This window comes from Numida meleagris, chromosome 3, assembly GCF_002078875.1.
Source record: "Numida meleagris isolate 19003 breed g44 Domestic line chromosome 3, NumMel1.0, whole genome shotgun sequence".
Classification (NCBI taxonomy): Eukaryota; Metazoa; Chordata; class Aves; order Galliformes; family Numididae; genus Numida; species Numida meleagris.
Window position 1 is genome coordinate 25,421,663 of NC_034411.1, and position 20,974 is coordinate 25,442,636.

Consider the following 20,974-nt stretch of genomic DNA (forward strand, 5'->3'; position numbering starts at 1 on the left):
AGAGTTCTGCAACTTCTAAATTCCTGTTCTTGAGAGTCCATTTTTTCTTTGTAGTCTGTTTGGCCCCACCGTATGATCAGTACAGTGTAGTGTACTGTGTAGTTAGGAAGGGCAACAGTAATTTCCTACATATAGAAATTAGTTTTGGAATAATTTAGTGAGATTTTTTTAATTAAATAAAGCTTTGTGGGGGATTTACTGCCTTGTGTAAAATTTACTCTTGGATGAGAGGTCTTTGGGAAGGCTGCTCATAAAACATGCATGTCTTCGTACATTAGGCATATGTTAGACTTTCAGCACAAACTGTCTTGCACTACAGCTCCACTACAGTGCTGTACTGCTTGCTTATGAACAGAACTGCACATGAAGGCAGCTCCTTCTATACCATTTAGTAGGGAAGATACTTTAGTTGGCTTCTTTATAAACTGATGCCAAACCCAATTTTGTCCCTGAGTATCTGGTGTGTTTATGCCCATAATGCAGCGATACATCTGGAGTAGATGCTCAGTTTTTCATATAAATGAAAATCTGACGTGAACTTCTTCAGGTGGTTGATGTGTTTATCAGCTATTTACAGGACTTGATTCAATGCTGGAGATGTCACACTTCAAGTTCTTTTTTCAGAAAAGCAAGGTGTCTTGCAACCTAAAGCAAATAATTACAAAATAATAAAACTCTTTGCACTATGAACTGTCAGGATATTGTACAGCTATTACAATCTTTTTTTCCATACTGATACTAAGCAATACTTTGCCCTAAAACAAAATAAGCCTTTTCCTAACAAACTTCATTTTGGGAATAACTGCCACAATAACTAACTCAGATTTGTAAAAAGAAATAAAATAACAGGAATAAAATCTGTGATAGTCTGAGACATGAGTAACAATATGGCAGGTCTTGGCAGTCTGTTGCTTTTAGCACACACTCTTGTATAAAGTGTAAAACATTGAAACTTAAGTATAGCTTGTGTTCCACAATGTAACACTTGAGCCTGCCATATATATTTTATGAGGAAGATGGAAATAAATAAGGTCTTAATACTCTGTAGCACAAGACTTTCCACGCTGGAACAATGTTTTACGCAACTTAGAGCTTCTAATTCAAAGCTCTTGGCAAGTTACAGTGGGAGTCTAACACTGCCTTGAGGTTTAAAGCATGATGAGGTTCAATAATCTGGCTCTGTCGATGGCTCCTTTCTATATATATTTATGCAAGAACAACCTTGATTTCAGCAGCTGTTTTTTGTTTGTTTCTGTTTTGTTTTGTTTTGAATACTTCAAACATGCATTCATTGACTGCATGAACTGCTAAGGTTTAAGTATCTGTTGAGGGAAACCTCCCTGCAATACTGTGCATGTGTACAATGAAGGGAACATACCTCATTCAATGAATCCTCCCAAGATGAGTCACAATGACTGCCACTTGCCTGGATGTCTAAGATGATATTAGGGATCCGGTTTCCTGTAACAATGAAGCTACTGATCACTTGACATTGAATGAACAAGGAAAGGTAAGTGGGGGATACAAGTTGTTTAGGGGTAGATAATTATTCTACCTTCCAAAAAAAAAATTCTGATGTTCCTCATAAAACAAAAAATTAGGGTTTTGTTGGATGAACTATTTGTATTTCTGTTAACTGAGTATTTGAAAAATGTTCATACATCTAGTGTGTATGTTCTCTCCTTGGAAAGATGTGCAAAAGAGGGGTACTGGATTATATTGAACGAATGAAGCATTTAAGGAAGAGTCAATCTGTAGTATTTAATTACATGACTAGTCTGCTCCAGTGAAGTCTATGTGTCTGTAATATTCTTATTTTACCTTTCTTTCTTGTTCTGCTGGCATGATCTAGTGCAGCCTTCCTAAGTTTTTGAACATATCGTAGAATTCCTGTTAGTGGTACTCGTTGGTCATTTTCATATGCTGTGATAAAAACTGAAGGATAACACTGAAATTAAAAACCAAAAACACGTACTTGACAACTGATTATCTGTTAAAGTGAGTAAGCACATTTTTCTCTATATATCTAGGAGTACTACTTGTTACGATTTGTCTAAAATGTATCTATTACAAAATTACTCATTCTTGAAAAAACATTTTATCACTAGCTGAAAAAAGCATTTAGATTTGAAAAAATGACAAATTAATATTAGAGAATCATCTACTTGCCATAGGTAATCAAAAACCATCCTCTCCCTACTGCTAAAGGTGTGAAACGTCTGCATGCTCATTATTACACAAAAAAGGAGTAATCATCATGGACTGGTACATCTTTAACAGGGCAGTAGCTGAGATTCACTTTTGCAAATTTTATAGACAGAAGTATTTTTAATGCAGTAAGATCTTAATTAGCTATGTAAGACAGCTAACATTCTTCAAATAAAGATTTCATCTGAGGTAACAATGTCAAAGCTATAGCTTTTTTTCCATTTCATTGTTTGCATCTGATGGTATTTAATAAGTGGAAAGTACCATCTTCCTGCTGCAGTGAAGACTGGACAACCCAGTAAAACAAAGGAAACTCCCTCAGAAAGTACATGCTTCATAAGTTGAGATTTGTTATATCATAGTCCTAAAAACAAACAAAAAGAACCAGAAAAACCCAGCTTCTGAAACGCATTGGTTATTTAGAAGAAAGCATTTGGTTAATTCCAGTAGTCATTATGACTCAAAAAAAAAAAAATATTATTACTGAAATAGTTACTGATTGTGTTAATGATTCATTTTAACTCAGAGTTCACACGAAGTAGCAGCGAAGTTTTAAAATGCTGTGTTATAAAGCACTGAAAGGGTAAAACAGATTTATATAAAAAAAAAAGTTATCTCTTTTATAATTATTTTCCTATGAAGCACTACATTTTACTACCTTTCTTGCGTGGAATACTACAGTAGTTTTACCTGTGGCTTAATATTGTGGTAAGGACAGTAGCTTTTGATGTACTTCATAGATTTTTCATCTGCTAATGGATTTCCCCATTCTTCCTGTTCTTCAATTGATAGTGGGAGATGAGTTTTCATCATTGTATTTAGAACATCTACAAAAGGTGCCTTAAAATTATGAAGAAGAAGAAAAAGGCAAATTCTGAATTGGAATGTTTCAACTTCTAAAATTGCTAAAAACAAAACAAAACACAGCTATAGTCAGGGGTCTGCAGCAGCTCACCTGTAAAACCATGGCTCTGAAAAGTTCTGGATCCCTGTTGCAAATGGCTCCTGCAAGAACTCCTCCAGCACTGGCAGCTGTTAGTGCTGTATATTTTGGCTGAGAAAATCCTAGTTCATGCAGCAGTGTGATGCAAGCCTTAAGGTCCTGGAGACCTTTGAGTTTGTTATGCTGACATCCATCTTTGTGCCACTGAAGCCCTAGCTCTCCTCCACCCCTGAAATATAAAACAGTTCAAGTAGGAGTCTATTTGGAAAATGTTACAAGTAAATCTTCAGATAATAAAGGACAGCAGCAGCCACAGAATTGCAAAATCATAGTTTGCCTTTCCTATTAACTTTTCTTTCCTTTCTTCCTGTCTTTACCCGCTCCCCCTCCCCCAAAAAAACACACACACCTTTCAGCTAAAATACACTACGTACAAACAGAAAAAAAATCCTCACACGATGATTGGTGAAAATGCTATCAGCACTGTCAGAGCAGTCAATACAAAATCACACACTGATATAATCTTTTTATATAGGAAACTATTAAAATGGTAATGGTAACTAAAACATTTTCCATTCTTAAGTCACTATCACCAGATTTATTATTAACATTAAAAGACTATTTCTCAGCTCTGTGCCAAGATGCTCAGATGCTTTTGTGCAGCATAAGATTTGAGACTGTCAGTAAGTTTCATTTTTTTCTAGTTTGAGTTCCAAACATGAGAGGAAATGTATTTTTTTTTTTACTGCTTATAAGATTTTAAAATAAAAAATTTTAAAAGATTTAAATTTTTTTTAATTTACTTGTATTCTTTTTCATGCAACCACAATTCGGGTTCTAAGCCACCTAGAATATCTTTATTTCAGATTCAAGTTTAAAATCAATCAAAAGATTAGTCTGCCAAAATTCTTCCTTGATACTGCTTAGGATTGATTTGCATCATAAGATACTTGCAGGGATGGGAGGAAGAACTGCACAATGCTTGCCATTTTATTAGCAGACTGTATATACTTCTATGTTGAATTTGTTTTGGAACTGGTATTTCAAACAGTTCTCCCTCATTCCTGAAGTGATTCTTTTATCTTCCCTTACCTACTGAATAATCTCCAATTTAAAGTCTGGTTTTATGGAACTTAGCATAACATACTGGTTTTATGGAACTTAGTAAGTTTGTAGCTAAACTGGGGACAGGATTTAGTAAATAGAAGAACACAGAGGCAGATTAAAGTTGTAGAAAGGCAAATGGTTTTCAGAAGGCACAGGCTCAGCATTAGTACCCAGTGCCCTCAGAAAAGAGGGTGATAGCTCATCGCTGCAATTTGAACACGTCAACATTTTTTTGAGCAAAGAAGAGAAGTAATGAGATTTCAAAAGGTTAACACTTAATACAAAACCATACTGTTGCCTTAAGGACCTGAATACAGTATATGGTATTGAAAGTATCTTTCTTTTCCCAGAGGAAAATTTACTTTTTGTTTTAAAAGGGGCTTTCATAAATTCTAAAAAGAGGTGGAAGTGAAAAACATGAAGAATTAAAACTAAGTGGGGGGGGAAGGAACATTTCTGTACCTCTTCAGCTGCATATCAACAAATATCGGAATATCCCACAAATGAAAACAACAATTCCATTTTATATTTGACTTACCTAACGTGGCAATATGCTAATATCCAGCCCTCTTCAATTAACATCAGATTCTCTTCTTTAAAGCTCACGTTCAAATCTATGCCATAAGCTCCATATACATGAACTAGAAGTGGTTTCCTGTGTAGCTCTTTAGAATTCGTATTATGAAAAACTGTAATTGGCACCGAAGTTTCATCCTGGAAATGAAGGAGTATTTCAGACATTTCAAAAATCTCAATGACACATGGCAATGAAAACTTCAATTATTTATTTTAAAATGTGTTTTTTTGATTACAGTAATTTTTTTTCACTTAGATTGTACAAAGCACTCTTGAAAAATAAAGCAAGAGACTGAACCTCTGCTGTGTAGGCTTATAGATGCAGAGTATAAAATTCATTTAAGTGCAACACCTGAGGAGTTTTTAAACTACCAAAGCAACCAAGTCTTCCTTCTCCCTTAAACACCGAGAATATCTATTATTAACAAAATAGTTTACCGCTTACTGCAGCACAAACTCTTTATTAACATCACCAGTTTTTTAAACTCGGGCTGTTAAAACTTTCTTTTCTTGATCTATACTGTGTAGATGGTTGTGGGGTGTCCTTTTCAGCAGCTGATATATTCTTCTCATTTATCATAGAGAACACAATACCGTACATCTATTAGCAAGTCTAAGTTACAGAAGCTGAGCTTCTTGACTGATCGCGTACCGTTATCTCCTCTAGCATACCCAGATCAATGAAAAAATCTCATCACGACTTTCTTTTTCTTCTCTATAGCACTGGAGAAAACGCCCACTGGTAAGTACAGCACCAACTGCTCTTTTACATTTTTAATCTCTGTTCCCTGCCAAATGCATTTTCTATAAATGGGTGGGGAGGAAGGGAAGAATAAAGGGAATGGGAAAAGGACTGAAAAATCTTACCTTGCTTTTAGCTAGTAAACGTGTAGTGTGACAATTCGTAATAATTGGTACCTCTTCTGCAGCTTGTTCAATGAGATTATTTTCTTTAAATGAATATGCAAAACGCCTAGGGGGGTGTACTGGGGAGGTGAGCTGAAAATAACAAGTGCTGCTGGCATGTTCAGGATGAGATTCCAATTCAAATGCACAGGCCCATGTGGGTAGCTGAGAAAACACAGTATTTCAAGTGAGACCCTTACACTGCTTCTGTAACTTCTGCCTAGCGCGTCCGTCAGAGGAAAGGATTTTGAATAGCAAGCTAATTATCTGCAGCTTGTATGTAATGCATTCATATTTATTCATTTTACATTCAATAATAGAATGGTCAGAAAGTGAAAGACTTTGGTAAACTTTTCACTTAAGGCTATTGGGTAAAATTCAATAATGAGATAAAACAGAAAAAATAAATTAAAATCCATTTTACAATGGGCATTTGTACAGATTAAAAAAAAATAAAACATTTGAAATGATTCTGCACTGGTTTTAATTTTCAGATCCCATTTCCCCTCTGATTCCCACTCCTGCTTGAACATGTTGCACAGCCAAGTCCATGTCAGTTGTTATGCTTTTGCTGTGAGTTAGCTCAGTAATGCTATGCCACTGAAAACCCCTGCCTCTTAACTTTGTTCTTAGTGCCAGCCATTGTGCAGAACAAAACCTTTTCCTGGCACATGTACCATCAGACACTTACTGCTATTATATTTAAGATTTTTAACTCCACTAAGAATAAAAGAAATCAAGATTCATTCTTTGCAAGCAGCAGGAACATAGTCAAACCCTCTGCCAGGCCATTGCTTGCTCGAGTTAGTTTGTGAGATTTCTGAAATGGCACTAAAGTCAAAGTTCTCCAGAGTAACTGCAGACTCTCTCTGAATAAATAAACTAAAACTATTTTCAAAAATGAAAGGTTTCAGAGACCATACAATGTACTTTGCAGAAAACCTTTTCTCTGTAGCAGTTTTGTAGAATGCAGCCTTGGTAGCTTGTTGGAATAAACTTGCAAGTTCTTCAGATAGCACTTTTCTGGCAAACAAATCAATTAAATATTTCAGCTAAATGGTCTCCAGAAACCGTGGTTTTTGAATGGAGACACTTTATTTGTATTCCACAAGTATTTAGCAACATCTAGAGAAATGAAGAAATACTTGACGCAAATTGTACTGCAGTACTAAGTTTTCCCATTTATTTTGGGACAGCGACCCTCTTTGTCTTTTGGATGTTCTAGTCTTTAATCTCAGGGAGGGCCATGCTCACTTCCTTGCATAGGCTGATGAATGTAACCATAAAATAAGCTCAGTAAAAAGACAGTGTTTAGGGAATCAAGTCTAACTTCACGTTAGAAATCAATTGTATTCTAAAGAGTTTGATGGTAGCAAAGCTGAGGAAAGAACTTGTACTAGAGCTGCTCTCTAACTTTGTAACTGCTACAGTAAGCCAGCACATGAAATCATGAAGAACATCCACAGGTAATACAATTAGTCATAATGATGCATTTCTCACTATTAGTTTCCAAACCACCTCTACCTTCAGAATTTTTCTTTTGTTTTGTAATGCTATATTCAAAAGAATTTAATAGTGCTGGAAAAAAGTATGTTGCTTGAGCCAAGCTAAAGCATACCTGTATCAATTGAACTGAATGAGAAACAAAAGCAATCACATTTAAGTAAAGATAACCAGCATTCTGCAGGAACATAATACAGTGATCACTGAACATCTCCAAGTCTATTAGCTTGGTTTTTTCTTCCAGTGCATAAACTAACTGCCAATTCTCCATGCCAGTGGAAGCTACCGAAGCCTTCATCAACTATAAGAACAAAATACAAGATACAGGAAGAGTTATAAGTTAGAGGTACAGATGTACAGGTGATGTCATGCAACATTACAAAAGATTGTTGAGTTTTTCTGCATGACTGAAACTGGAAGGTTTTAAATTCCCTTTACTTGGGCGAAATGGAAGAACAGTTCAGTAACTGCCTACATACTGATAGCAAGAGGGATCTGTGTGACAGATGGCAATTAGTTTTTACAACTCTGTTTGCAATTGTATTGTGTTCCTTTAAGACAACTAGGTTGGGTGTTAGAAGTGGTGTAACTGGAAGGTTGGATCATAGCAAGCTGAATGTACTTGATTCTTTTTTTTTCCTTAATAAGGGGTAGGGAAATGTTTTAAAAAAATAATTGTGACATTTGAGTGACTACAGTGCATATTCTTGATTTGGTATAAAAAAAAAAAAAAGAGCAAGTTGGATGGATACTGTGTTGACAGGTCACTTTTCCATGTCTGATGCTCAGCGCTACATACAGAACAAGATGCCTTCAACTGAGCAGCAACGCATTTCCTCTCTCTCAGTAAGAGGTGTACTTTTAGCTATCAAGGAAAGGTGGTCTCTGAAAACATTTGAATGTGATTAGAAAAACTGATAAATGAGAGGAACAAATTTATGGAAAAATTCGTATCTAAAGTTATTTCCAAAAGCCAGCTCAAGTATCAAATGCCTTAATTGTGTCCAGTAGAACTGCAAGCTGTTTGGTTATATAGACTGAAATCAAATTATAATAAAGGGGAAATGGCTGTTAATGCCAAGAAATGAGTGTGCTTTTCCAAAGAAGTTGAGTCAAATCACCATGATATAGGCAAGACTCCACATATTACTGTCAGTCTTTAAATCCGTGCAACTCTGTGTCATTCTCTTAAATTATTTCAGTAAGCTGTGAAGCATAGAATTAAAATCCAGCCTTACTATTTCTGCAATCTGCAACAAGCATCTGAACGAATCCTATGACTCTTATTATCACTTAAGATTACCTTATATTCTGCAGGTTCTCCATATGAAGTAAGAATGTATAATTCATTGTTTCTGTGTTCAACGTGATAAATGACCCCTTCTGTTCGCGCTTGTACAAGAACAGGTAACTTAAAAGGATGTCTACAGTCAATCAGCCAAACTTCTGAGGTTGTCTTGCTGTTGCTATTGATAGTGAGGAAACGTCTATCTTTTGTGCAGTATATGTCCACAAAAAATCTGTAAGAAATAATTTTTAAAAAGCTTAAACCTGACTAGTATTCAAAAAACACAATTATTTCAGAATCATGGGCTTCCAATTACAACATAAGAAACAGAGAGCCTGTAAGTAGTCTGGAGAAATTTCAGACTACTTGATTCCCAAACCCACTTTTGCTGCATTTATCCCAGCATTCAAAAACCCACTATTTTGTGTATGGAACCTGAACTCTACAAGGAAGGCAGTTCAGTTGTTGTCCAAATGAATCCAGATTTTTGAATCATTCAGATTGGAAGGTCTTAGATGTAACGTGGGCTTTAAAATCCATGCAAAACCTAGATTTGATTTTTTTTTTTTTGAGATACTAACCTTATTTTAAAAAAATCTGAAGGATAATTGAAGTTAATAAAATTAATAAGAGTAATGTGTGGAAACTGCAATAAAAAGTAGGAGCGATTATACTATAAGGGTAAATAATTAAAAAGCCCAAGTGCTACTGATGTAAGAAAAAAGCTTAAAGAAAAAACACAGAAGCCTTTATGAGGCAGGATGGACAGTGTTGTGACAAAGCTGAAGACAGGAACTGTTTCTGGAACTCTGCTGATTTTAAATGCTTCTAAAATCTAGGAACAGAAAGCATTAAGCAGTGTCTGGATGCTAATATTGGACAAGTTCAGGCTGCGAGTCAGACTCAAGTTTCTAAATGAGTCATACTAATTAATTGAAATGTCAAATCTTGGGGCATAGGAGTTTCTTTGGCATTTTGAATCTTTAAAACTAGATGTCTTCAAAAGAAATTGCAGGGTTGAGTAATGTATTCTGCATTGACAGCAATAATGAACCTTCTAGACTTGAAAATATTTGACTGGTGAAGGAAAGGAAGCCTTGGATAGCATTTTTCACTGCCTTTAATTATTTGCAGGTGTAGGAATTTCACTTTTTTTGGTACGATTGTTTTGCCTAATTGCGCCATCTTGACATTTTTAGGAGGATAGAGACAGTGGCAGTTCTAAAGTCTGCAAGGAATCAGCTTTCTGCCTCTAATCCACACAAATTCAGCAAGAGTGTGACACTGCATTCAGTATAGATTCTAACAGTTTGGCTCTGACCTTACGTCTAAGAGAGTCAAGCTGAAATGCAGGTGACACTTCTCCCCAAGGACTCTGACCTTCATATCACCTTTTTTCCCCTTGTAGCTTTTTTTTTTTAAGGAAGTCAAGATATCTTCAGCTTCTAAGAAAATATCTGACTGCAAGTAAAAGAGTTGGTGATATGTAGAACAACTTCTCTGTGGCAATACAAAAGAATGTCTTGCCATCTCCCATGAACAGCTGTGTTCAGTCATGAGCTGCACTACTAGCACATGAACCTTTAGAGTAAGTTTCTGGTAGATTAACTGTAATGACTGTGACCTTCAGAATTACGCCAACAGTTTCCCTGTGGGGACCATGTCAGGTCTGTGCAGTTTGATTTTACAAAAGTATATATCAACTACAGCTAGAACGTACAGATCTTATTTACTCCATCTCATCTGCAGACTTCAATTTTTTTCATTTTCTAGATGAATATATAATAGGTATTTCTTTACTGAATACGTGACTTGAAGTAAGAATAATCACAAATATTTATGGAATGCTGTACAAATCTGTCATTTTAGTGCTACGTGGTTTAAAACCTAGTTCTGCACTCAATTCAGCAAGAGCCTTCTTGTCTTCCTAAACTGCTGCTTAAAGAAAGGTTATTGAGAGGGTATTCAGTCAACAATAGTTCTATCTCTGTGAATGCTGTAATGACTTTGCTCATCCATTACCCAGAGCAAGGATTAGCCTGAACTTCAATGTTTTTTAAAAAGTTGTATCAGACATCAATAGCAGAGAAAACAAAATGAAATCCACAGTCTGGTTTATTCTCTATGATACAGTCACGCGTTCATTAAAGGACACCCTGACCTGAGACTGACCTTGACATTTATAAACTCAGCTGAACTCGTGAGGTAACAGAGAAAAGTTAAATCGCTGTTGATCACATATCAAGAGGAGAGGAAAATACATTCTCAGACAGCAAAACAGAACTTAAAATGCCTTCTACCATTTGAAATATGATACAGAAGAATTTGTTTCCAAATCAGTTAGAGTCTACGTATTGAATACTACAGAAGATGTAAAGGACTTATTGTATTTTAGATGAATATTACCTTGCATCTTGTTCTGTATAAACTAACTTAGTATATTTCTCATTAGTGAAAGTGGTCATGAACACATTCTGGCATTTAAGGTTCTTCTGACTTGTGTAATACAGAACATCGTCTGTAGCCCATTCTAGAAAGAAAAGAAATGTATATCAAAGTTGGAACAGCATATATGTACTATTACTGAGAGAAAATGGAGCTCCATGAACATTGGACCCAGTGCTGAAAAACATGAGTTTCAGATGACATGGAACTGAGGATAACACTTCTATATCCCAGAGGCTGGGGTAGCCAAGTTTTCTTTAAATGCCACAGATCAAGGATCTCATAATTTATTTGGGAAAAAAATAAAAAGTTCCAGGGCCAAGAAGAGAAAGCTTGTGACCCTATAGGGGCTTCTGAAGATAAACAAGAAAATAGGAGATACGTGGGTGTTTAAAACTGCACATAGAAAGAGACTGATGATGTATATGCCCCATGGGTACTCCTGAGGTAAAAATTCTCCAGTTCTCTGTGTGTGCATATGTATTCACATTAGAAGTACATGAAGGTATCTTGCTGTTCTGAAATTCACTAATCTGACTGATCCAGCCCAATTATTGCCATTTATGCCATCAGTATAATAATGTTTAGTATATACCCTTTAAGAGCATATGCTGTCTTATGCATAAATAGTATAGAAGTGTGGCTCTAAGTTGTACAGATAGCTGAGGTTTCATGATGAAGACAAGCCTTTGCAGGAGAAACTGCAGTTCTTCTAGCCTAGCATTTAAAAAAAATGTAAATTTTCAAGGACTTTCATTTGTCTGTTGCATATTGTGGAATATAAGGATATACTTTACAAGTGATCATATGATCTAATTCTCTTGCTCATGATTGGGGTACCACTGGTACATCACTTACATCTGGATAAATTTACAAAATGGGTAATGGCCATTTTTTATACTCTGTCTGCCATAATCTGTCACACCTACGTGGGCAACAGGGAGAAATGTATCTGAAATGTATGGAATCTTCCAGGAAAACCTAGAGTTCAGTTAAGGTACAGTGAAAAAAACGAGCAAGTTTTCAGCAGGCATTACAAGCTTCTACTGTGCAAACATGATGTTACGTTCTAGATTTTCTTAAATTTTTTAACTAGGAATTTTTTTCCCAGTGTATTAAATTCTTGTCCTGCTCAGGCAAACTGCTTACTCAACTATATATCCTTGATGACATCTAACAATATGGAACATTGTATGTGCTGTGTTGCACTATTTTTGCTATCTTCTTTAATATACCATTTAAAAAAAAAAATCCCATTCATTTAGGATTAATTCTGCGCATTTGTAACAGCAATGTAAAACTCTCATCTACGCTGAAAGAATTGATTGAAGTCCTGTTTTCATTAAGTTCTGAATTATGACCCACTTCCTAGAGTCCAGTTTGAAATTCCAGCCAACGCTTAGCTGTACTGAGCACTTACATACTTTTCAGAGGAGGTAAGTGCTTACAGCTATCAGTGACTTCAGTTGAAGCTGCAGAGGTATAATACCTACAACTTCCCATAAAAAGATCCTTATATTCCAAATAGTTATGTCAGTAAATTTTTAAAGAAGCGTATTGAATTCAATAAGAAGAATGACGTGCAAAAGTGTTCAAACATACAAATGCTTGCTTTTATAATAAAGGAAAACTTGTATCATGAAAGGAGTCGCTCATTCGTATCAAATAACTTGTAATTTTACAGTGTAGGAGAACACATCTCTCAAATAAGAAACAGTTCAACAGCTATGAGGATTTAAACTAAAGATCTTGCTTCCTTTTTTTTTTTTTTTTTTTTTTTTTTTTTTTTTTAAGCACAATCACCATTATTTGTAGGCTAAGAATAATGTTGTGTTGGAAGTTGTTGTGAACCACGGGATATTTATAAACAACTTACCAAAACTAAACACGTTTGGAATTACTTCTTCCACAACAGGAACATCACCAAGTTTCATAATAACGCAGGTTGCCTCTTCAGAATTTTCACTTTTTAAGCTGGTAGCCAGGTACCTCTGACCTGGTGAAATTCGGATCCGTGTAATAAAGGTGCCAGAAAAGCCCATATCTTCAGCACTGAATAAAATGTGAATGTTTCCTGTGTTGCATTTTAACAAGTGTAAAAAATAAAAAATAAAAATAAAAATCCTGTAATTGAGGCATGTCAAAATGAACAATATTTTTTTATACCGGTATTTAATAAGTACACTTACAATACTACCAAAACCAAGGATTTCTTTTGTGGGAGATCTGCAAATGCACTGTGCAAAATTTAAAAAAAAAAAAATACATATACAGTGGCATCTGGTCAATGCATTAAATTTTGAAGTTTAGATGTTGGAGTTTTTTTGTTTGTTTTATACTCTCTCGAGGTAGTTTGCCTTTTTTAACATTTTAAGGCAGGGCTCTGAGAGGTTGATTCCCTAGTTCCTTTCCAGAAACTTGCCTCAGTTTCAGAATACACCGTTCCTTTTCTCTTTTCACCTCACCTTTTCAGATTCAGGATTCCAGAATTATTCATCTATTGTTAAATAGTATTATTAAAAACTTAAAATATTTTAATAAACAGCAAATATGCCTGAATATTACAAGTGTACTAGTTATGTATGCACAACATTTTAAACAATTGTACCATGTTAGGAAGAGAAATCCCTTACCATCATCTGCTTTTGAACAAAATATGTAACCGTTCTCCTCAAAGTACACGTTTCCTCCAAATCTTATCTGTTCAATGCAAAACAAACATTTCTCAATTTAACCTATAGATTATCTCCTTAGAATCCCTATATTCAGTGTTCTGTCCAGGACAACTGTATGCAGATGATAGAATACAGCACATACTTAATATTAAAGAGGGGGAAGAAGGAATTACATGCATCAGAAAGGTTATTTTAATGTTAGGGTACTTAAGCTACCCATACGTGTTCTAAATTTAGTGAATGCCTCACTAAATTTCTGCACTTGCTCCTTGTAGTCTTATTTTTTATCAGTTATCAGAGGATTGCGTTATCTTCATTTCTGACTACGGTGAAATTAAGGTCAAATATATTATTATTATAGGTATGAGCTGTTCTCAATGTGTATTGATACTATCCACAATTATTAAAAATTTTGACACTTGAAATTACCACCACAAAATAACTAGTGAAACAGTATTTAATGGCTTCGCTGCCTGTTCTTTGTATTCAATGACAAGAAAAAGTTTGTATATTTTGTTACTCACCTTTGGGCTTTCCAAATTGAGCGTATACTTGTTGTGCAGTTCTTCTATTTTTTCCTTAATTCTTTCTGTCATAGCTTTATATCTTCTTGAAATTTTATTCCAATTTTCCTGCTCTGATTTCAAAAGATCCTTGTACAAAAGCTTTGATGTTGTTACGGATGTAATTTTTTCCCTATTACAGTGGATTTTTGTCCCTTCCTGCTGAGTAAGGAAAGAAAACAATGGCTACAAACCAGCATTCTGTCCTCCAGTGTGAATGTACTGAAGCAATAATGATATTTCCTGAGCTGACAAGCCAGCTTTGCATTACTACAATAGTATGAGTATGAATGTGGTTTCTGGATATTTAAAAGAGACTTTAGAAGTCTCTTTCCAGTACATGTATAATCTCCCTGTGGACCTATGTAAAATTTTAGCATCCACAACTCTTTAGGAGCTTCCACGGGACTCTTTTATGAAGCTCATGATGATTCCCTTTTGTTCTGAACAATTCTCATCATATTCATTTGGAAATACTACATACAGCCGATTGCAGCAGTGTAGGCATATCTTAGAGAAGTTACAGTACATCTGAGGAGAAAGCAGTCCTCTAAAAAGACTGGAGAGGATAGCAGAGGATCTCAGACAATGTAAACATTCACCTCAACAGGTGAAGATCACATGGTTAACTCCTGGAACCAGTGCTATAGACCAGCATTTGTAATCCTGTTACTGAATGGCCAGTGCATAAACACAGCCACAATTTCTCATAAGTCAAGAGTTCAAATACTTTCCTTGAAACATTTATCTACATTTATGACACAGACATAGCAACTGTTATATTGTGGTTAGAAATAAGAGGGTTTCAACAAATATTTTGGACTTGATCTGTCAGTCATCTTTGAATAAACACCTCAGCTTGAAACAGTTTTTGAACAACTCCACATCCATCTGAAAACATGTCTAAGATAAAATAAAGCAGCAATCTTTTAAAACAACATTTGCACGTTATGTGTGTAAATCAGTTTACAGGCTGCCATAATGCAGTAACTGTTTATTTTTCTAACACTGTTAGAAATTTTTTCATTAGAAAGAGGGACAGAAGATCTGAAATGATTTCAGACCATTGGATGATTCTGTGCATGGTTACCACTCATTTATGCAAGATTTACTTACAGAAATAAAACCAAGTACTTTTTAAAGTATAATCGCACCTCAACACAATTGTTAGAAGTCATTATAGTATTTTAACATTATTAACTGTATGCTGGCTTAGTGATCAGCATACAAAAGGGCAAGTTTTTTGAGCTGGCTCATTTTAGGATTGGTGTTTGGACACTTTGTATCTCTCTCTCTAGCCCTGACGTTTTCTCCTGGCACTTTGAATGTTTCCAGAATATACTTTTTTTTTTTTCCTTTGGTCAACCATGACACTTTTACTATTATTTTTCACAAATTGTTACAGCAGAAAAAGCAACAAAAATGCAGCTTCACATCAACACAGTATAGGGAATTCGAACAAAAGTATCTGTCTTTGAATGTAACGGAAGCCCTAGCCTTTATTCTCCTGTTTTAAGCCTTTTAGGAAGAACATATTTCCTTGACATCTGAAAAATACAGTTGGCTTCCTTAGCAGATGCATCAAGATTGCTGTTGACATTGTCTATACATAAACTGCATACCTTGCAGGAAAATAACCTCCATGACAGAATGCTTCCAGGTGGCATGGTGCTGTTGCATAGACTTCTCGACCAGCCCATGATGTGGCATTTGTTCGGTTTTATTTTACTATAAAGACATAGTGCTTGACAATGGTTATCCTTAGGATAGTATTTAACACTGAAGCTCAGCCCTCGGACAAAAGATTTTGCAATCCAACACATGATATCCAAATCTTGTCTTGATAGTCAACCTGAAATTTATGAAAATCCCAAGCTCCTGATCACTTGCACTATGTGAAATATACATAACATAACCTGAAGGTAAAACTTCATCTTTCAATCTTTTTTTTAGGTAAAACAGATGAGAGCAGTAAAACTGAAGCTGTTTCATACCAAGTGACACACACAGCTGAGCTTGTGGATTAACCTGCCTGTTAGGAGTGTCCAGAGGAGGGCCACAAAAATGATCCAAGGGATGGAACACCTCCCCAGTGAGGACAGACTGAGAGCTGGGACTGGTCAGCCTGGAGAAGGCTGCAAGGGAGACCCAAGAGCAGCCTTTCAGTATCTAAAGGGGGGCTATAAAAAAGAAGGGGACAGACTCTTTGGCAGGGTCTGTTGCGATAGGACAAGGGGAAATGGTTTCCAACTAAAAAGAGGGGTGGTTTAGACTGGACATAAGGAAGAAATTTTTTTACATTAAGGGCAGTGAGGCACTGGAACAGGCTGCCCAGAGAGGTGGTGGATGTCCCACCCCTGGAGACGTTCAAGTTCAGACAGGGGGGGCTGTGAGCGACGCGATCAGGCTGTAGGTGTCCCTGTTCATTGCAGGGCAGTTGGACTAGGTGGCCTTTAAGGGTCCCTTCCAACTCAGGCGATTCTATGTTGCTCCAACGGATGGGTCCCAGCAGTTGGAAGTTTAGCTCTGCTGAAGTTGTCAGCGAAGAGGAAGTAAGATGTACCTATGCATCTGATTAAAAACTGCTTTCGAGAAGTTGGTTCTTTTCTGCTTTAGAAGTACCTTACAACAAAATCACTTTCAGGCAGGCTGCTTAACGGCAAAGAGACAAACCCCACTGCGTCTGCAGCTCCGCACGGGAGGATGCCCCATGTGTTCCACAGCCCGCAACCCCGTTCCCTCCCACCCCCACCCCCCCGCCGAAGGCCAGAAAGGCCGTCCCGGCCCTACCCCTCCCCACCAGCTCCGTCCCTCACCGCCGCAGCACAGCCGTGCCCAGGCCGGGCAGCTCTCCCTCCGCCCGGGCTAAGATGGCAGCGGGCACGAGCCGCTCCGGCTCCCTTACGGCACTGCCAGTAGCAAAGATGGCGGCGGGGCGCTTCAGCCAGCTGCTGCTGCCGAGCACGGCTGATGTCAGTCCCCGCGTGCCGCTTGCTTCAGTCACTCGCGTTTCACACTGCGTTTCACTTCGGGGTGCTGAGCCCAGGGTGCCCCGTTTTGAGTCGCTCCCTCACCCCTACAGAGCCGTGCGTAGTACGGTAGAGACACAGCGCCCCTCAGGCAACACGCTGCTGCCATTAACAAAGATGGCGCCCCGCTTCCTCTCTCTCAAGCCCTAGCCCAGCCGGTCCGGCACCGCTGGGCCGCCGCTCCCCGCTCTGCGCTCTCCCGTGCCTCAACCCCAGGCACTCCCGCATGGCCGAGGCTGCCGGCTCCCCGAGCCGCCCCGCCGCGGGAGGGTGCGAAAGGAGCCGTGCGGGAGCAGCGAGAGCCCGCTGGCGGCTGCTGGGACAGGTAGGGGGAGCCCGCGGGCGGGAAGGGGTCGCGGCGGGCGGAGCGGGGCTCTGGGGGAGCTGCTTCTCTTCTCGAGGGAGGGGAGCGGAGGCTTGCTGCGCTGAGCTCTGTGGTCCTGGGCTTTTTCCGTGTTTTTGCTAGTTTCGAGTTTGTAAATTGTTTGCAACTGAATGGAACTGCTTGGTAAATAAGCAATTTTTAAGAAGAAGCAGCGCATAATCTTACTGGTAATATTTAGGGATGGAATGGTTACAGCTTATGCTGTAGCTGATTAGGAGAGAACTATTGTGTATATACAAAATAACCACATCAGTGCCATACGTCTGAGTGGAGTTTGTACTACGCCAGCTCTGGATTTGGCTTTTTGCAGAGCTAGGCCATACACAATCAGGTGCAAGAAACCCAGTGAATTTCAAGTGATTGTGTTTCAAGGGAGTCCTAAATGGGGCTGTAATATAGTGGCTAAATACCAAGGGCCATGTAATTGAGATCTGTGGTAACCCAGAGTCTGAAACAGGAGGTAGACTGGTGATGCTTTCTGGCTTTTTCTTTTTTAATGTCTTGTGTTTTGATTAAGAATGATGGATGGTATTTGTTTGTTTGTTTTTCATGTTTTGATTATGACACAGAACCATTGAATCATGTGAGTTGGAAGGGACCCTTAAAGACCATCTAATCCAACTCCCCTGCAATGAACAGGGACGCCTACAGCTACATCAGGTTGCTCAGAGCCCCCCCCAGCCTGATGTTGCGTGTCTCCAGGGATGGGCATCCACCACCTCTCTGGGCAATGTGTTCCAGTGCCTCACCCCCCTTATTGTAAATAACTTCTTCCTTATCCTGTCTCTTTTAGTTTGAAGCTGTTTCCCTGTGTCCTATCACAGCAGACCCTGCCAAAGAGTCTATCTCCTTCTTTCCTACAGCCCCCGTTTAGATAGTGAAAGGCTGCTCTTGAATCTCCCCAGAGCCTTCTCTTCTCGAGGCAGATCAGCCCTAGTTCTCTCAGGCTGACCTCATGGGAGGTTTTCCATCCCTGGGATCATTTTTGTGGCCCTCCGCTGGACACCACATAGGATCATAGAATACCCCCAGCTGGAAGGGACTGACAAGCACCAAGTTCTGTTCCTGTCTCCACGCAGGACCACGCAAAAAAAAACGGACTGTATGTCTGAGAGCATTGTCCAGGAGCCAGTTAGCAGACAGCTGTTGCTTTTTTTTTTTCCTTTTGGAAGTACAGTATGTCCATTGAACTACATATGTTCAAAACAAGCAAGCAGACCAGAGGTTCTTACAATGCAATGAGCAGCAGTGGAGTACCTGAACAAATTTGCAGGGTTATTGGGTTTGATTTCTTTTGAGTCTGAAGCTTGCAGATGGTATTTGAGCTCATTCCTGCCTTTGAGTTAAGTTTCTCTGGAGTGACTGAGTTGTCCTGCAGCAGTGGGGATGTTGGTACAGATGCAGCCAGTGTCTTCAGGACCGGTGCTGAGCTGGAGCCCATGTACACTGGAAAAACCTAGAGATGTGTCCATTCTGCTGAAAAGCCTTGCACTTGCTTTGATATCAGGTACTGGTTTTATAGGTCCCTGGGAGATGTCCATTAAGAATGGCAGTGTGCAGGAAATTTGGAGATTCAAGTTCACTGGAAGGGCATAATGAAATTAGAGAGGCCCATTTTTCAAATTTTTGAAATATTATTATGAGTTAAGACAGGGTTGTCACATTCTGTTTTTTTTTGTTGTTGTTGCTGCTGGTGGATTATGATATAACAGCAGTCTATTTTTGTAGATTGTAATGAAAACTGTGATGCTTTTAAGAGCTGACTAAGAAAAAATACTTTGATCCTAACATAAAAATGCAGAGTTAAATATAAATAATGCAACATATTCTTCCTTTGTGCACTGCTTTCTCAGTTATATTTAGGTTTTTAAAAGATTTGACCTGCTGTTATAATTCTCCAATCTTGGACCTCATGATTCTAGTTTGAGGCTGAGAGAAAAATATTCTTTTGAGTGCTCAAATACTCATTAGATTTTCTACAAATCTAAAGAATACATTTTACTGAGTAGCTAGAAGATATCTCTGTAGAAAACAACAAAAAAACAGAAAAATGTCACTGCTGGATTTTTTTTCCTGTTAGCAATGGCTTGCTTTTTCTTTAAGAAAGCCCCCAAACAACATTCTTTTCTAAAAATTAGGTCTTGGTGGTTTTCTTCAGTTGTCAAGGTGTTTCGTTTCTAGACGTGCCACTATTATATTATATTCTGGTCGTCTTTTAATTCAGTTCTGTTTTGATTTTTTTGTGATTTTCTTCATGTTTTTTATTTTTCTCATGTATAACATGAGTACAAGAAATGGCATGGGCAACACACAGCCATTTTTAATATTTTGATAAGAATGCCTGTGCCTTTCATATGCTGAGCCCTGCTGATGAAAAAAAGATCCAAAAGCAATAAGCCTGATGCATCAGACCCGTTATTAGAAACTAACAGCATAGCAAATACAATTGTTCTGCTCCTGTATGTAGTACTTCCAAGTATTCTGCAAAATAATAGGTCATGGCACCAAATTGTAAGGCTGCTGGATCTGAGTGCATTTCCAGTTAAAGCACGGTCGACAAAGGTTGGGTGCAGCAAAAATCACTGACCCGTTATTTTCTTGTACGCATTCAGTATGCAAAGCTTCCATTTCTGGAGAGCTTCTTCTTGTTTGACTTCAGATTTAGCTCTAGTTGGCAAAAACATGAAAATTGCAGTGTGCTCCTACTCAATACAGCTATCTCATGCATCTCTATTCATCTATAGTGATGAGTTTATTTTCTGCTCCATTTTTTCATCATTGTGGAGTGCTTATGCACTGATTTTAAAACTGTAGTGGCGATTATTTACATTTTTTTTGTCCAATGTTAAGAGAAAGAACTTACGCCCAGGACTTCTCTCTTCTCCTTCCACATTGGTGACTTGAAGAATTAGCCTTTATGTGTGGCACAAAAGTGCTAGTTGTCTTTGTCATGGTGGCACAGCTTGAACAGGCTGGGCACAAGGTTTTGCGTATGGAGGAGTTGGTAATGCACTCCCAGAAAACAGGATTGAATGCAGCACACTATGCAGGACAGTGGGCTCACATTTTCCCTTTCCTGAGCAAATATTTTAATCCTTGTAGCTATTACAAAAAATGTAAGTGGCCAAGATCTCTGCCTATGCTATTGCTTTGAATTCTTTGGTTTCTTAGTGCTGGACTTGATGCTGGCAATGTATTTGGTGCTTATGCAATGGTTGGCCAATGGTAAGGAATATATAGGTGTAGTATCTCAAAGTCTGGCACCTGTGACAGGCAGCAAATTGCTCAACTCAGGCAAGTTTGGTGGCAGCTCTGGAAGAGCGAGGCAGCAGACTTCTGAGCTAGT

At 38.0% G+C, this 20,974-nt stretch overlaps 2 protein-coding genes across 10 annotated transcripts in view; one reads left to right on the top strand and one right to left on the bottom strand.

Annotated features, from left to right (window-relative positions):
• On the bottom strand, nt 151–17,183 carry PREPL (prolyl endopeptidase-like). Of its 9 annotated transcripts, none has more exons than XR_002437317.1 (15): nt 17,031–17,183; nt 15,837–16,066; nt 14,176–14,376; nt 13,610–13,676; nt 12,853–13,050; nt 10,938–11,061; nt 8,547–8,763; nt 7,359–7,544; nt 5,702–5,905; nt 4,797–4,972; nt 3,164–3,380; nt 2,899–3,048; nt 1,822–1,948; nt 1,379–1,475; nt 151–645 (listed from the first exon to the last, which is right to left on the bottom strand). XR_002437317.1 is itself a non-coding variant. In XM_021392740.1 (15 exons), the coding sequence occupies exons 2-15, from the start codon at nt 16,035–16,037 to the stop codon at nt 601–603; spliced, it is 2,193 nt and encodes a 730-aa protein (XP_021248415.1). In that variant the 5' UTR covers nt 16,038–16,066; nt 17,031–17,183; the 3' UTR covers nt 151–600. The 9 variants fall into 9 exon arrangements, 6 of the variants coding, with proteins under 6 accessions (XP_021248415.1, XP_021248413.1, XP_021248414.1 ...); XM_021392740.1 differs by having other exon boundaries at nt 1,379–1,461; nt 14,176–14,373; XM_021392738.1 differs by having other exon boundaries at nt 1,379–1,461.
• The window catches only part of CAMKMT (calmodulin-lysine N-methyltransferase), a 205,299-nt gene continuing 201,660 nt past the window's right edge, over nt 17,336–20,974 (top strand). The window contains exon 1 of the mRNA XM_021392754.1: nt 17,336–17,568. Coding sequence (XP_021248429.1) covers nt 17,470–17,568 — 99 coding nt within the window. The 5' untranslated portion in view covers nt 17,336–17,469. The remainder of the gene's footprint in view (nt 17,569–20,974) is intronic.